Source organism: Trichomycterus rosablanca, chromosome 11 (genome assembly GCF_030014385.1).
Source record: "Trichomycterus rosablanca isolate fTriRos1 chromosome 11, fTriRos1.hap1, whole genome shotgun sequence".
Classification (NCBI taxonomy): domain Eukaryota; kingdom Metazoa; phylum Chordata; class Actinopteri; order Siluriformes; family Trichomycteridae; genus Trichomycterus; species Trichomycterus rosablanca.
The window spans coordinates 38285358-38300870 of record NC_085998.1 but is presented as its reverse complement, the minus strand read 5'-3'; the positions used below and the strand labels follow the sequence as shown (position 1 = coordinate 38300870).

The window sequence follows — 15513 nt, the reverse complement described above, 5'->3', positions numbered from 1 at the left end:
CAAGCCGTCTAATCTTGGTTGATGATGTGTTTACTACTAATGCAGACATCAGCGCATTAGAAATGGGCGAATCAAATATTAGTCCATTATCAAAAACCCTGTGCGGGCTATATGTAGCCTAAAAAAGACATGCACAGAGCTGCAATGCCCAAGAAGATCCTGGGTTCGATTCCCAGGTGGAGCAGTTTGGCTCTCTTCTGTGTGGAGTTTGCATGTTCTCCCCATGTCTGTGTCTCCGGGTGCTCTGGTTTCCTCAAATGCAGTCAAGTTAATTGACGAAATTTAAAAAAGAAATGCCCTTAGGTGTGAATGTGTCCTGTGAACCCTGTCCAGGGTGTTTCTGTGTGCCTTGTGCCCACTGAGAGCTGGGATAGGCTCCAGCACTCTCTGAGACCCTGATTAGGATAAGCGGCTTAGAAAGTGAGTAAATAAAAAAAAAAAAGAATAAAAAAAATAAATAAAAAAAATAAAAATGAATAAAAATAAATAAATAAATAAAAAAAAATAAATGAATAAAAAAAAAATTATAAAAAATAAATAAATAGAAAATTTTACTTTTTAAAACTCCTCCATTCAACCCTGTGCTGCGTGGACGCTTTTTGTGCACGATGGATGGACTTGTGTAGGAAGCGCTTTGTGGTCTAATCTGTGTCTCATACATTTAAAAAGCTGCACCCCCCAAAACACCTCCACCACCATCAACACCACTTATATAAATCCTAATAATATACACTGATTAGGCATAACATTAAAATTACCTCCTTTCTACACTCACTGTCTATTTTATCAGCTCCACTTACCATATAGAAGCACTTTGTAGTTCTACAATTACTGACTGTAGTCCATCTGTTTCTCTGTATACTTTGTTGGACCTCTTTCATGCTGTTCTTCAATGGTCAGGACCCCCACAGGACTGCAGGACATGGTGGTGGTGTGTTAGTGTGTGTGTGTGCTGGTATGAGTGGATCAGACACAGCAGTGCTGCTGGAGTTTTTAAACACCTCACTGTCACTGCTGGACTGAGAATAGTCCACCAACCAAAAATATCCAGCCAACAGCGTCCTGTGACCACTGATGAAGGTCTAGAAGATGAGCGACTCAAACAGCAGCAATAGATGAGCGATCGTCTCTGACTTTACATCTACAAGGTGGACCAACTAGGTAGGAGTGTCTAATAGAGTGGACAGTGAGTGGACACGGTAATTAAAATCTTCAGCAGCGCTGCTGTGTCTGATCCACTCATACCAGCACAACACACACTAACACACCACCACCATGTCAGTGTCACTGCAGTGCTGGTCCACCACCTAAATAATACCTGCTCTGTGGTGGTCCTGTGGGGGTCCTGACCATTGAAGAACAGCAGAGAAACAGAAAGATCTACAGTCAGTAATTGTAGAACTACAAAGTGCTTCTATATGGTAAGTGGAGCTGATAAAATGGACAGTGAGTGTAGAAACGAGGAGGTGTCATAATGTCATTCCTGATTGGTGTATTTAGCTATAGCCATATAGAGTTTTGTTCTAATTACTAGTGTGTACAAACTCTCGGCCGCGTGGTAGTTAATAGTAACAATTAAAGCCTCTTCTTCTTCTTTTATTAAAAGCGAAAATGAATGAACGATGAAAAACGAATCTTGAAGGTCACCATGAACCTGTTTGCTCTCAGAGTCGAGTGGAACCAGGAGTGTGTGTAGAGGCACAGGTGGAGAAAATAAAAGTGCTTCAGCTCTTCTGCTCTCAGGATAAAATGTGTAAATGAGTAAAAAATAGAGGTACCAGGTTCTGCTGGGTGATGTAGGTTTAGTGACCGTTTAATTAAGACCCTGTAATGATGAACAAATGGCATCAGACTCTCGCAGCTTTGCGCCGGATATTTATTCAAATTCACTTCTGATACAAAACAGATAAAAAAAAGTTTAATTTTCATAAAATCATTTTCTTAAAGTAGTTTTATATTCCAGGAAGCTAAAACTTCTGCCTTAGCAATAAAAAAAAATATGCAGGATATTCTTCACTGTACAGGATGGTGTAAAATGTATTTATTTATTTATTTATTTATTTATAGTGGTAGTAGTAGTACTATTATTTATACTATATTTATAAATGGTAGTAGTGTTGGTACTAGTAACATTAGTAGTAGTAGTAGTAGTGATAATAGGAATTGTGGTATTAAGAGCAGTACTAGTAACAGTAGTAAGAGTAGTACTATAAATATCTGTAGTAGTAGTAAATGTAGTAACAATAGTAGTAGTTTTGGTAGTAGCGACAGTAGTAGCAGTACTCTAAGTAATTGTAGTAGTAGTAATAGTAGTAGAAGTAATAGTACTAGCATCGGTAGTAGTAACAGTATTAGTAATAGTAGTAACTGAAGTACTACTACTAGTAGTAGTAATATTATACATAACTGTAGTAATAGTAATAGTATTAACTGTAGTAGTAGTAGTAGTAGTAATAGTAGTAGTAGATGTATTGGTACAAGTAACAGTAGTAGTAGTAATATAAGTAACAGTAGTATCAGCAGCAGCAGTAGTAGTAGTAGTAGTACTATTAGTACAAATGACTGTAGTAGTAATAGTTGTAAATGTAGTAACAGTAGTAGCAGTACTATAAGTAACTGTAGTAGTAGTAGTAGTAGTAACTGTAGTAGTATTGGTAGTAGTAGTAGTAACATAAATAACTGTAGTAGTGGTTGTATTGGTAGTAGTAACAGTACTAGTAGTAATAGTGGTAACAGTAGTAGTGGTAATAGTAGTAGTAGTAGCAACTGTAGTTAAAAAGTAGTAGTAGTTTGTGGTATTATTGATACTAGTAACAGTACTAGTAGTAATAGTGGTAACAGTAGTAGTGGTAATAGTAGTAGTAGTAATAACAGTAATACTAGTGATAGTAGTAACAGTATTAGTATAGTATGACTGCAATAGTAGTAGTAACAGTAGTAGTGGTAGTAATAATAACAGTGGGATTTCAGTTTTCAGCGTCTACCACCTGTATGTTTGGTTCGTACCCTGACAGTACCTCTTCCTAAATTTAGCGAGGGGCACACTTGGGTACATCCGGAGGATCACAGATTAATAATAACGTTACTCTGTTCTCTGCTTGTGTTGGTTAGAAAACTCACTTTCATTCATGACTGAAACACTTCAGCTCATTTTCAGATCAGAGTCTCTATCAAACCCATGACTTATTTCTGGACTGTACTCGGTGTGGTGTTGGACCCGTCCAGATCTGCCCAGATCATGTTTACTACTTCCAGCGGCTGAGCGGCGGGAGTCAGATGAAGACGGTGAATCCTCACTCCGCTCCGAGTCCCCGCGGCCGCCGGCGGATAGACGCGGTGATAAAATATGCTGGGTGACACAGACGGTGCTGTTTCCTTCACGCTCGCTGGCCTGTCTGAAACTATTAGCATCGCACGGACACAAAAACACGCCGGGTCTCGCCGCTTAGCCTCGGCCTCGCCCAGAATAGCTCGCAATTACAAACTAATCATTTCTCATCTAGCTGCCTGGGAGCCTGACAGAAGAACAGAGACCCTCTTTTTTCTCGCCGTCGGGGCTATGGGGGGTAAAGTGGAAGGATGATGTCTTATCTGCAGAAATGAGCAAGGTAACGACGAACAGAAGGTCTGATACGGATTGGAAATGTCAAGGAGATGCAGCGTTTCCATATAATTATCCCATCTAACTCCAGAGTTCAGAACTTCTAACTTCGTTCTGAGTTGCTAGCTTAGTCGGCTAAAGTTCAGGGCTGTAATTTGTGCCGCCAATTAGTTCCAGCGCCACCAATCAAAGCCGAGGAATTATTATTAGATCATCTTCATCATTGAATCAGATCAGATCTGTTACTTCAGTGTGATGCGCAACATTTCACTTGATCCCTCGGACATGAGACTAGCTTTAGCATTAGCATGTCATAATCCTGTCATCGCAAATATCACCGGCTGCCGTAACAGATCATAAAAATTGACGTCAATTATTAAAACGTTTTCTTTAATTGAAGTTTTTGAGCTTGATCTGCCATGACAATAATCACGCTATATGTCTAAAAGTATGTGGACACCCTTCTATACTGTCATATGTACATATTCACATTACACGATTTTTGCCCTGATTTTAGCTCGCCGACTAATAATAATAATAGTAATAACAATAGTAATAATAATAATAGTAATAATAATAATAATAGTAATAATAATAGTAATAATAATAATAGTAATAATAATAATAATAGTAATTAATATTATTAATAATAATAATAATAGTAATAATAAAAATAGCAATAATAATAATAATAATAATAATAATAGTAATAATAATAATAATAATAGTAATAGTAATAATAATAATAGTAATAATAATAATAATAATAATAGTAATAATAATAATAATAATAATAATAATAATAACAATAAAAGTAATAATAATAATGATAGTAGTAATAATAATAATAATAATATTAATAATAATAATAAAAAAAATAATAATAATAGTAATAATAATAATAATAGTATTAATAATAATAGTAATAATAATAATAATAGCAATAATAATAATAATAGTAATAATAATAATAATAATAATAATAATAATAACAATAAAAATAATAAAAATAATGATAGTAATAATAATAATAATAATAATAATAGTAATATTAATAATAATAATAATAATAATAAAAGTTTGGACTTCAAGCAACATTGGAAGAAATTATTAAGATTGAGTTAATGAGCGTTTGATTAATCCAAACATACGAAGCTGCTTGAGGTTACAGCAAATCAGCGCCGCTAATTGCGGACCAGCCCAGCCGCCTGTTCTACACTTAATTACTGTGTATAAACTTCCCTAAAATAATAATACAATACGCCGCCGTTTGCTTTAATTATGACTTAAAAGAAAAGAAAAGAAAGAAAAAAGCGATAGTGTTTTTAATGCCGGGCCATATAAAGCATTCTTTGGTGAACTAATTTAATTCCTGCACCTCCAGTTCTGATTAATTTTCCCTCGTTTTATGGCGCAATTAATTAACCGCCTCTTTACTTCTCCGATCTGGTGGTTTTAATTCGGTGGCGGGATGCCAGCGAGGGTAATGAGCTCAACAATGGATAGGAATGCGCCGATGTCTCCGGCTTCAATAGGAGAGGTCAGGCGGGGCTAAATATAAGCGCACTTACGCCGTCCTCGCACCCAATCTTCTCGATGCTCAGCTCGACCCCCGTGCCATGAAATATTCATCTGGATTGTTATTAAAGTTTATTAGAGCGCTAACTTTCTCCGGCGGGAGGATCCTGATACCATTTAAAAGCTCGTCTCTAATTATACTAATGGTTTAGTGGAAATGAAGGTTGGGGGAGAATAATGGAATTTAAGAGGAAGGAGAAAGTAAAGGTTTTAAGGTGTGTGGGCGAATTTGCAGGATTTCGGTGTTTGAGACGGAGCCGACAACAATATAGCCTGAAAAAAGGAGAACGGGGCCAATTAAGCCGAATTATTTTAACCTTCCGTGACCTGCTAACTGATCCCTGGTGGTTTCTGTAGAACAATAACAGTAATATATATACACTGATCAGCCATAACATTAAAACCACTCACTGTCCATTTTATCAGCTCCACTTACCATATAGAAGCACTTTGTAGTTCTACAATTACTGACTGTAGTCAATCTGTTTCTCTGCATGCTTTGTTACCCCCTTTCACCCTGTTCTTCAATGGTCAGGACCACCACAGGACCACCACAGAGCAGGTATTATTTAGGTGGTGGATGATTCTCAGCACTGCAGTGACATTGGCATGGTGGTGGTGTGTTAGTGTGTGTTGTGCTGGTATGAGTGGATCAGACACAGCAGCGCTGCTGGAGTTTTTCACTCACTGTCCACTCTATTAGACACTCCTACCTAGTCGGTCCACCTTGTAGATGTAAAGTCAGAGACGATCGCTCATCTATTGCTGCTGTTTGAGTCGGTCATCTTCCTGAACTTTATCAGTGGTCACAGGACGCTGCCCACGGGGCGCTGTTGGCTGGATATTTTTGGTTGGTGGACTATTCTCAGTCCAGCAGTAACAGTGAGGTGTTTTGCTTGTTTTGCTTGTACTGCTCTTTGCTTGTACAGTGGATGAGTGGATGTTTTTTGTGCTGATTATTACCAACATTTGCGAATGCTAAACTAATTTCCTAAAGCTAATCACGGCTCCACTCATAGGTTTAATATCAGCACTAGCTAATATTCTATCGTTGTTGGACTACAAAGCTTATTTGGCTGGCAGCTCACATTAAAGCCTCTAATCTCTCCTGTTTTTAAAAAGAAAATAGAGAAATAAAATCCTCTCTCATGTTCATTACATTCGCTGTGCTTACTGCAGATTATCTGCTAATCTCTGGTTCTTTAATTAGCACGTGTACCCAGCATCATCAGGTAACGACTTTTAAATGTGCTGGATTATCGATCCGCCGGTATCATCAAAAGTCCAAACGCACAGCGGCGGAGATCTTAATCTCATCAGATTGTTCATCGTCATGATTATCTCACCGACGTGGAGGCTGGAAGGAGCCCGATCGGTGTCCTCAGCGGCCCTCATTACACAGACTGAGCGACCGGATCTTAATCGAGCGTTTTGCTCTTTAATGCTACTGAGATATCTACGAGACGCTTGGGCTGATCCCATCTATCAGCGTGCACACAATCCCTGCATCCTGGCACCGCCGCCGGGCACGGGACACCATCCGATCAGCAACAACAGACAGGATGGAACGGGAAAGGGTCTTCCCTAAACTGTTGCAAGGTTGGAAGCATATGTCCTTAGATAAGTGATATACAGTATAAGTGATTTATTATGCCTGTTGTGGCTGAAACACATGAAGTGTAATTATCTCTGTGGTCAGCATTTGGGTGGGGCTCACCGGTGGACTGAGTAGCTGGAAGAGTTGGCCATTTCGTTTAGTTTTCGTTTAGTTCGTCTGTTCATATGTGGCTTTCAGGCACAGAGTAGATCTACATGGGACGTGAATTCAATGAAGTTTAATTATCTCTGTGGTAAACGTTTGGGTGGAGCTCACCGGTGGACTGAGTAGCTGGCAGAGTTGCACCCAAGTGCTTTTTCTTTGTCTTCTTGAGTCTGTATCTGGGTTTGTCCATGTTTCCTGATTATTTTGTGGATGGCACCGTTCGGACTTTAGTAGTATGGTCACTACGGCTTAAATTGTTATTTTATTCATTTATTTTTTGGGGCTGTTTAGTTTAGTTTTCATGTCTGTTAATATGTGGCTCTCAGGCGCAGTGTAGATATATCTATCAGCGTGCACACCATCCCTGCATCCTGGCACCGCCGACGGGCACGGGACGCCATCCGATTAGCAACGACAGCAGACAGGATGGAACGGAGGCCCTGAAGGTCTGGCAGGCGTCGCTCATTTATATGGAAATGGGCAAGATGTGGTGATAGCAGGCTCACGGGGGCAGATCTACCTGCAGATTTGGGATCAGAATAGATGGAAAGGAATTCGCTAGAGGTGATTTGTCGTACCTAGTCAAAAAAAATGGAACATTTTCAGACTTGGCTGGAACAAAGGTGCACAAACAAAGCTTGGACCATGCCAGGTTATTACGGGCATTGGTACCACGGAAGTCCGGGAGATGATTGTAACGTGGCCTCGTCCACTCATCCGTGTTGGCACGTTTAGCCGGATTTCCTGGGATTTCCATCCAATCAGACGGAGCTGAAGGCTAAATTGAAGGTGTGCAGATGGCACGAGCGCCGATTGCCATCCAACTCAAAGCTTCAGGGAAACGCCGGACCATTTAGAGATGCGAACAGATTTTAAATCAGATCCCGTTTCCTCTTTCCTACCGTAACGGAAACCGCACGGTGGATTGGCTGCCTTATATTGTCTCTAGATTAGCAATCGTGACCCTGTGGTTGCATTTTGTGGGTATACAAGTACTGTCTGTAGCCCATCTGTTGCCCATGTGCATCAGTTTAACGGACCACTATTAATCAAATGGATTTGCATGGTGCATCACGAGCATCACGAGAACCACCCTCCAATCCTTGGCACACTTCGCCTCCAACAAACATGCCAGTATATGGACTGGATGCAAAACCACATGACAGGTACCTCTCTACAAGGTTGATGTTCAACAGTTGCTCCCTTCTAGACATGTACATCCAGTTGCCATCCTTTTAAGATCTGCATCTAAGCAAGTTTAGAACAGGACACTAAGCCCTCACCTCTGTAAATCAAAGACACAGTAACCCTGTTCTAAAGGGTCGGTTATGCTCTCTTGGACTCCTGAAATCTCTGGACAGAAGTAAACCAGTACCCACCTTAGAGTACATGGCTCCGTTCAGCACCTCCCCGTTCCGTATCCAAATGATGGAGGCGGCGGGCTTGGCGTTGTCAGCGCGGCAGGTCAGGTTCAGCAGGTCTCCGGCTCTGAGGCTTACGATAGGACCTCCGTCGATAACCGGGTCTTCAGGTGGAACTGCATAAAAAAGAGGAAATTAATCAATAAATATTGTATTATTACAAATATTATTGATAATAATTCATAAATTCTAAAATAAAATATTAGTATTAAAATACAATAAAAATAAAATGTATTATTATTATTATTATTATTATTATTATTATTATTACCACTATTTATTTATTTATTTGGATGAGTACATTTTATTGGCTTCAAAAACTAATAACTTTACACTAAGAATTTATTCTGATTACTTAATATTTTTATAAATAAATAAATAAATAAATAAATAAATAAATAAATAAATAAATAAATAAATAAATGTAAGGGTTCTGAAAAAAAACCCCAAAGTATTTATTTATTTATTTATTTATTTGGGTAAATTTATAGTGGAAATTATTATTATTATTATTATTATTATTATTATTATTATTATTATTATTAATACCACTTTATTTATTTATTAATACCACTTTATTTATTTATTAATACCACTTTATTTATTTATTTACTCATTAATTTATTACTTTATTTGGATGACTACATTTTATTGGCTTTAAAAACTAATCACTTTACACTAAGAATTTATTTTGATTACTTAATATTTTTATAAATAAATAAATAAATAAATAAATAAATAAATAAATAAATAAATAAATAAATAAATAAATAATAAATACATGTAAGGGTTCTGAAAAAAAACCCAAAGTATTTATTTATTTATTTGGGTACATTTATAGTGGAAATTATTATTATTATTATTATTATTATTATTATGACTGTTATTATTATTATTATTATTACTGTTATTGTTATTACAGTTATTATTAATATTATTATTATTATTTATCCATGTTAAGACTTATTTCTTACTTGATGGAAGGATGCATAATAATGGTAGGAAACATTACCAATTTATTTATTTATTTATTTAGTTAGTTATTTAGTTAGTTAGTGATAACTGCAGGATTGTTGTTACACTTCGTAGTGAGTTGTTGAGTCCAGTCTGTATAAACATCGTTACTGCAGCTTTTTTGCAGCTATACTAAAAATGTAGAAGAATAAAAGTAGTGGAAATAAAAAAGTAAACAATAGCTGAAGTGTAATAAACTGTAGACATTAAAAATCTATACTGCATCACAATAAAAACGATCCGTCTCGACTCTGCCACATCAGAGACAGTTTTTCTGTCACCACTTTAGTCTGGACAGGTATTAATGTATTGAATATATGCAGAACACCGTCCAAAATATATTACAAACTTTAGTGCCATTTTTCAGGAAAATAAAGCACGATGACAGTCGGGTATAAACGTACACACAAAATCTCGTCTGATCTTCAGAACAGCGAGACAGAATTGACATCGGAGGAAATTTTACAGCAATAAAGCTTCAAACCTTCAGTCTCAGTCAAGCAATAAAGCTCAGGACGGGGAAATCATCACGCCGTGAGCTGATGCTGCTGAACACACTGGCAGGAAGACGTGCTGAGAGTCACCAGCGTTTTACCTTAATGACATCAGGTGTGTTTGTTTACACATGGAAGCCCAAACGTCAACGTGAAATGGAATTCATGACTTCATACATTCACACGTTTATACATTTATGTTCGTGATACGTGAACTGAAGTGAAAGGAGTTCGACGGGGCGTAAAGAAGAAGCGGCTCGGCTAAGACCTAAAGACACGATGTTCATGAATAGCACTGATAACGCTCCAGCATTACATCAAAACATCTATATTCCTTTTTCACTGACATTTTGAGTTCTTGTTCCAGATCCACCATGACTGACAGTATCGTCCATTCATCATGAACTGAAGCCCTATTATCATCATTAGTTAAGCGATTATCTTAATAATAAAAATAATAATAAAAAAAATAATAATAATACAATTAATAATAATAATAAAAATAATAATACTAATAAAAATAATAATACTAATAAAAATAATAATAATAATAATAAAAACAATAATAATAATAATAATAGTAATAGCAATAATAATAATAATAATATAATATTAATAATAATAATAACAACAATAATAATAATAATAATAAAAACAATAATAATACTAATAATAGTAATAGCAATAATAATAATATAATATAATATTAATAATAATAATAACGATAATAATAATAATAATAATAATAATAATAAAAACAATAATAAAACTAATAATAGTAATAGCAATAATAATAATAATAACAATAATAATATAATATTAATAATAATAATACCAATAATAATAATAATAATAATAAAAACAATAATAATACTAATAATAGTAATAGCAATAATAATAATATAATATTAATAATAATAATAATAACAATAATAATAATAATAATAAAAATAAAAATAACAATAATAATAATAACAATAATAACAATGAATAATAATAATAACAATAATAATAATAATAATAATAATAATAATAGAATTTATTAGAATGAATTAAAGTTCTATTTACAAAAGCGATCAATATCATCCAGATTTAAGTTTATCCAGCATTACATTAAAACATCTATGTTCGTTTTTCACTGACATTTTGATTTCTTGTTCCAGATCCACCATGACTGACAGTATCGTCCATTCATCATTAACTGAAGCCCTATCATCATCATCATCATCATTATTTCAGGCTTTTGTGGGGAGGCCTCATCGTCCCTCTCTTCCGACAGGCACACACACAGAGGCCAGGACCTTAACCAACGCTCTCATTACCATTACCGCAATGTTTGCAAACCGGGCAGACCTTAATGGCTCCAAATTAGCGCTTTAGTGCGGCTGCTTGATAGATTTCTCACGAGTCCATCAGCAGAAGCGATTGATCGGGGCTCTTTAATTAATGACAGGCTATCTGCGATCCGTCCTCTTCCTCCGCTAGCCTCGTGAAGGCCTATAAATCCTCCTGCTCCTCACGCTCTCTGTCTGTGTGTAACTGAAAATATCCGCCTTCATGACACATATATAAAGTATATATACTCATAATGACCTAAATGTATAATGTATACCTATAAATACCTATTTAAATACCTATATACTGATTAGTTAGTAAGGAAACGCCTCTGAGTTTATCAGCAGACCTAAACAACGCTGGTGTTGGAATACATTATATACTTTACATTTATGATTTTGTGATTCTTTATTTTATATTCTTTAAAAACAATTTATTTAGCCTTGAGTTAGAGTTAGTCTGCATGTTTGAGGTCAGTCTGACAACCTAGTGACCCGCCCTGCTCCCTACTACCTACCTGATCAGCTGCCTCAGCTGAACTCATAAGGTTATTAGATTATTTAGACGCAGTACTTAAGTTTTGCAGTTTTAGCTTACTAGGCTAACACAGTTAGCCTCAGGACATTCAAACCGATGAGCTGAGGCGGCACAACCCGCTAGCACGCCAGTTAACGTCTCCCTCCGTGTACTGAAAATGGTTAAATTGTCCCTGACGCCCCAATTTACAAATAAACCACACTTGTATAATTACACCTTTATACAAATTCATCAATGAGGCGCCTCAGTAGGAATCTAAGAATTTAGACATGCCCTCTTCTCGGGAGTGTAGGACGATGTAAAATGCATCTGTGTAAAAAGAGAGAACTAAGTTTTCAGACAGACCCGGAGAGATATTCTGTGTTAACAATGTGGGGGTTCGTCCGGGATAAATAATTATCTTTCTTCTAATTCTGTCTTTTAACTGTAAAAGGGGCTAAAATAATCAAACCCCCGGGATAACAGGGGTGTCTACATTTTTAGGCCATGGGGTATTTAAAGTGTACATTAAGAAAATGGATCACTGAGGTCTTTAGAAAGACTAGCAGCAATGATACGACCTTAATAATACAGAATGCAGTTAAACTAACAGCTTTAGTTCTTGTAGCGCTGCTATTAAAATAGATCTAATGATGGACCTACTGATGTAGACCTCAAATTTTCATCTAATCAGATTACTTAAGTGCCTATAAACGCTCTCATAGAATATGATTTATTTATCGCATTATTTATCACATTATTCTTTAGATATAAACGCACTCGCAGCCTCTTATCGTATCGAGCCCGGACTTCAGGAGACAGACGTACCGCAATCTGAAGCAAAGCGGAAGACAAGTAGAACAGCCCGGACTGGAAAACACAATAAAGCAGACCAAGCGATGCTAAAACGTCTGCTACGACAACGCACCCGTCTGTTTCACCACCGGCCCCCATCGCCTCCCCGCTGAGCCACTCAGAGCCGTGATGGATTCGCCAGGAGGAGGAAACGAAATAAAAAGAATCACGGAGACGAGAAACGTACGTGGTTCACTGGATCACATCAAAACTCTCCCTTCCAGAGCTGTCACCGGCGCACCTGTTTGCAGCAGAAGGGAATTAGCCGTACGTACATTTGTTTAGCGTTCTCATCTCTCGCGTTCGTTCGCCGCGGCGTTCCCTTTCGGAGGGGGCGGACGGCTATCGGGGGTCTTAACGGGTTTACGCACCCAGATTGCCTGCGCCGTTTGCTGGGACGCACTGTTTGAGTTGAAATAGAGAGTGAGGAATGAAATGTGAGGAAAAAGTGAGAAAAAACAAACAGAGGGGGTAAAAAAAACGTATGCCAACCTTTGTGGGGTGAAAAGTTGGCATCGACTTTAGATGTTTGTTCTATATTTATAAGGATTCTAGTCAATTTTGAACCCGTAGTTCTACTCTGATTAAATAATTCAATCACATTGTCACCATACTTTAGTAATTATAATTCCTTGTAGCGATTCATCTTCCTGTGCTAGCCAGGGAAGGGGGCGCCATTTCCTTTCACTGACCAGTGCCGGATTCTCACGGACGGCTGTAATACAAATAAAGAATTACACAATGCCCTGTGTGTTTCTCTATTCCTCATGCCAGTTCCTTCACCAGACAGGGGGAGTCACCTTTCCCAAATTTCCTCCCTCAGACACAGCAAATTGTGTCTGCTGAGTGTCCAGTCAGGCTAGTAGTACCGCTGGGATTAGAACTCAGCAACTTGAACTCTTTGCTGTGACTGACTAGCATATTAGGAGAGATAAATTATGAATTATAGTTATTTAATGGGCTTATTAACAAGATTCTAGATTGAAAGTGATCATAACCTATATATATACAGGGGTTGGACAAAATAACTGAAACACCTGTCATTTTAGTGTGGGAGGTTTCATGGCTAAATTGGACCAGTCTGGTGGCCAATCTTCATTAATTGCACATTGCACCAGTAAGAGCAGAGTGTGAAGGTTCAATTAGCAGGGTAAGAGCACAGTTTTGCTCAAAATATTGCAATGCACACAACATTATGGGTGACATACCAGAGTTCAAAAGAGGACAAATTGTTGGTGCACGTCTTGCTGGCGCATCTGTGACCAAGACAGCAAGTCTTTGTGATGTATCGAGAGCCACGGTATCCAGGGTAATGTCAGCATACCACCAAGAAGGACAAACCACATCCAACAGGATTAACTGTGGACGCAAGAGGAAGCTGTCTGAAAGGGATGTTCGGGTGCTAACCCGGATCGTATCCAAAAAACATAAAACCACGGCTGCCCAAATCACGGCAGAATTAAATGTGCACCTCGACTCTCCTGTTTCCACCAGAACTGTCCGTCGGGAGCTCCACAGGGTCAATATACACGGCCGGGCTGCTATAGCCAAACCTTTGGTCACTCGTGCCGATGCCAAACGTCGGTTTCAATGGTGCAAGGAGCGCAAATCTTGGGCTGTGGACAATGTGAACCATGTATTGTTCTCTGATGAGTCCACCTTTACTGTTTTCCCCACATCCGGGAGAGTTACGGTGTGGAGAAGCCCCAAAGAAGCGTACCACCCAGACTGTTGCATGCCCAGAGTGAAGCATGGGGGTGGATCAGTGATGGTTTGGGCTGCCATATCATGGCATTCCCTTGGCCCAACACTTGTGCTAGATGGGCGCGTCACTGCCAAGGACTACCGAACCATTCTGGAGGACCATGTGCATCCAATGGCGGTGCCGTGTATCAGGATGACAATGCACCAATACACACAGCAAGACTGGTGAAAGATTGGTTTGATGAACATGAAAGTGAAGTTGAACATCTCCCATGGCCTGCACAGTCACCAGATCTAAATATTATTGAGCCACTTTGGGGTGTTTTGGAGAAGCGAGTCAGGAAACGTTTTCCTCCACCAGCATCACGTAGTGACCTGGCCACTATCCTGCAAGAAGAATGGCTTAAAATCCCTCTGACCACTGTGCAGGACTTGTATATGTCATTTCCAAGACAAATTGATGCTGTATTGGCCGCAAAAGGAGGCCCTACACCATACTAATAAATTATTGTGGTCTAAAACCAGGTGTTTCAGTTATTTTGTCCAACCCCTGTATATTCTTACTATATTTTATGTATTTATTTTTTTGAACATTTGTTTATTATTATTATTATTATTATTATTATTATTATTGTTTTGTTGTTATTATTTATTTATTTATTTATTCATTTATTTATTTATACAATTTTAATAAATCTGGGGTTGCCAGGTTGGTTTTTTTAAAGAATACATTTTAAAATAGCCTATTTTTTAATATAAATATTTATAATGTATTATTATTACTATTATTATTATTATTATGTATCTGGGGTTGCCAGGTTTTTCCTGTGTGGTGTTTTTAAATTAGCCTAATTATTATTATTAAGAATATTATTTTATAAACATTTATTATGTATTATTCATTTTTGTTGTTTTATTTATTTATTTATCAATCAATCACTGACTGGTACCATAACACTGTTGTAATACCTGAGATTAAACACATACTTAATAAAAAGAAAAAAAAAAGAAATACATAAATCATTCGGGCTCATTTAAATTGTATTCTTTAAAAACACTATACAGGAAAAACCTGGCAACCCCAGAGTTGTGGTGTTATTGTAATGTCCATAACTGAACCTGGTTAACCAGTACGTGTGCAACCAAAATCTGGATTCCTGTGTATCAATTAACATATTTTAGTCTTTGTTTAGCACTAACGTTTATCCTGAACAGCTTGTGTAATGAACTGAC

General features: G+C 37.3%; 1 protein-coding gene across 3 annotated transcripts in view; it reads right to left on the bottom strand.

Moving 5' to 3' along the window:
- kirrel3b (kirre like nephrin family adhesion molecule 3b) overlaps positions 1-15513 on the bottom strand; it is a 226076-nt gene that overhangs the window by 45114 nt on the left and 165449 nt on the right. For all 3 annotated transcript variants that reach the window (XM_063004908.1, XM_063004909.1, XM_063004910.1), the window contains exon 4: positions 8321-8478. In XM_063004908.1, the coding sequence (XP_062860978.1) occupies positions 8321-8478 (158 nt within the window). The remainder of the gene's footprint in view (positions 1-8320; positions 8479-15513) is intronic.